This window comes from Camellia sinensis, chromosome 13, assembly GCF_055761805.1.
Source record: "Camellia sinensis isolate YWXY chromosome 13, ASM5576180v1, whole genome shotgun sequence".
Taxonomy (NCBI): domain Eukaryota; kingdom Viridiplantae; phylum Streptophyta; class Magnoliopsida; order Ericales; family Theaceae; genus Camellia; species Camellia sinensis.
In genome coordinates, this window is record NC_138973.1 from 52,571,464 (window position 1) to 52,573,257 (window position 1,794).

The 1,794-nt window shown below is 33.7% G+C and overlaps 1 protein-coding gene across 1 annotated transcript; it reads right to left on the minus strand.

Annotated features, from left to right (window-relative positions):
• Window positions 1–566: 566 nt before the first annotated feature.
• On the minus strand, window positions 567–1,319 carry LOC114311046 (uncharacterized). The gene is made up of 2 exons (XM_082900510.1): window positions 971–1,319; window positions 567–814 (listed from the first exon to the last, which is right to left on the minus strand). Exons 1-2 carry the CDS (start codon window positions 1,317–1,319, stop codon window positions 567–569), a joined length of 597 nt encoding a protein of 198 aa, XP_082756636.1.
• Window positions 1,320–1,794: the final 475 nt, after the last annotated feature.

Sequence of the window (1,794 nt, forward strand, 5' to 3'; positions counted from 1 at the left end):
TATTTTATTTAGAGTAAATATGATACAAGCTGCAATGATATTGTTTTATTGTTTTAGTTTCTGAATTTTCTAATAAAACAATGATCAATGATCACAATTTTTTTTATATCAATGATTATAATTTTTTTTTCCAAAAATAAGTTAGGGATTTATTGACAGAAAAAATTTATTCTAAGTATCACTAAAGATCATAGATTAAAAACAAATCACTAGTGATATATTATTGAAAGCACATAAAGTAGTACAAATATTTTTGAAAACACACTCACTAAAGCATATAAACTAGTACATAAATCAATAAGAACCAACTATTACTTCTCACAAGGAGTCTCCATGTAGTGTCCATAAGTGTTCGACCAAGTCTTGTTTGAGTTTGGAGTGAGTTCCTCTATCTTTGATGCGATGATAATTTTGAATGAATTCAAAAAATTCTGGTGTACGCTCATGAGACACTAGTGGAAGACTTTCACTAATTGTATCATAATTAAAGTCTATTCCATTGGCATTCCTCTTATCTTCAACAATCATGTTATGCATTATTATGCATGCCATCATAATATTTTCCATTATTTCCGTTTCCAAAAACGTGCAGATCCTTTCACAATCGCGAAACGTGCTTGGAGCACACCAGATGCTCGCTCAACATCCGTCATTGCCGATTCTTGAGCTTTTGCAAAATATATTTCCTTATTCCCTTGTGAAGATGAGACTGTTTTGACAAATGTTGCCCATTGCAGATATATACCATCGGCAAGATAGTATCCCATTATATAATCATTTCTATTGATTAAGTAATTGACTAGAGGAGCACGACCTTGAGTAAGGAGTGAAAATATAGAAGAACGATCTAATACATTGATGTCGTTATGAGATCTGGACATCCCAAGAAAGGCATGCCAAATTCATAAATCTTGAGAAGCCACAATCTCTAAAATAATAGTTGTTTCATGGATGTGACCAGAATAAATACCTTTCCGTGCAGTAGGACAATTTTTCCACTTCCAATGCATAGAATCAATGCTCCCTAACATACCAGGAAACCCGCGATTGCTTCCTATCGCTAATAATCTTGAAATATCATCGTTGTTAGGGCTCCTCAAGTACCTCTCAGAAAACATTGCAACCATCGCCTTAACAAAGTGTTTTAGCCTCTCTATGGCTGTGCTTTCACCAATTCTCAAATAATCATCCACCGAATCTGTTGCTACTCCATAAGCGAGCATCCTCATAGCAGCTGTCATTTTTTGAAGGGAAGACAAACCAATGATTCCAACATCATTTGTTTTCTGGACAAAATATGGATCGTATACTTCCACCATAGATAGAATATGAAGAAAGAGAGATCGATTTATCCAGAATCTCCTTCTGAATAAATGGGCAGGATATATATAGCTGTTTCTGAGAAGTAGTCTTAATAAAGTCTTTTATGGCCTTGAACTCGATCACGATAAATAACTGCATGGCCTTCAATGAAACCACTACATTTTCTCGAACATCTTTCTCTATTGAGTCGCTCTTCTTCCATTGTAGCTATCGTTATTAGCTGTAATTCGTCATCACCGTCAAAGTCGTTAAGAATCATTTTCATGGTATTGCGAGCCATGGTAATTAAAAAATGAATGAAGGTGAGAAATATAGTTCAAATTGGTAAAAATGAAAGAGCAAATCTTTTTTATAAACAAAAATATATGACCGTTAGGAATATATCCGTTAGAGAATAATACCGTTTGAAAATATGACCATTGAGATAATATGATTGTTTGAAAATATTTGCAAATGCCATGTCAATATATG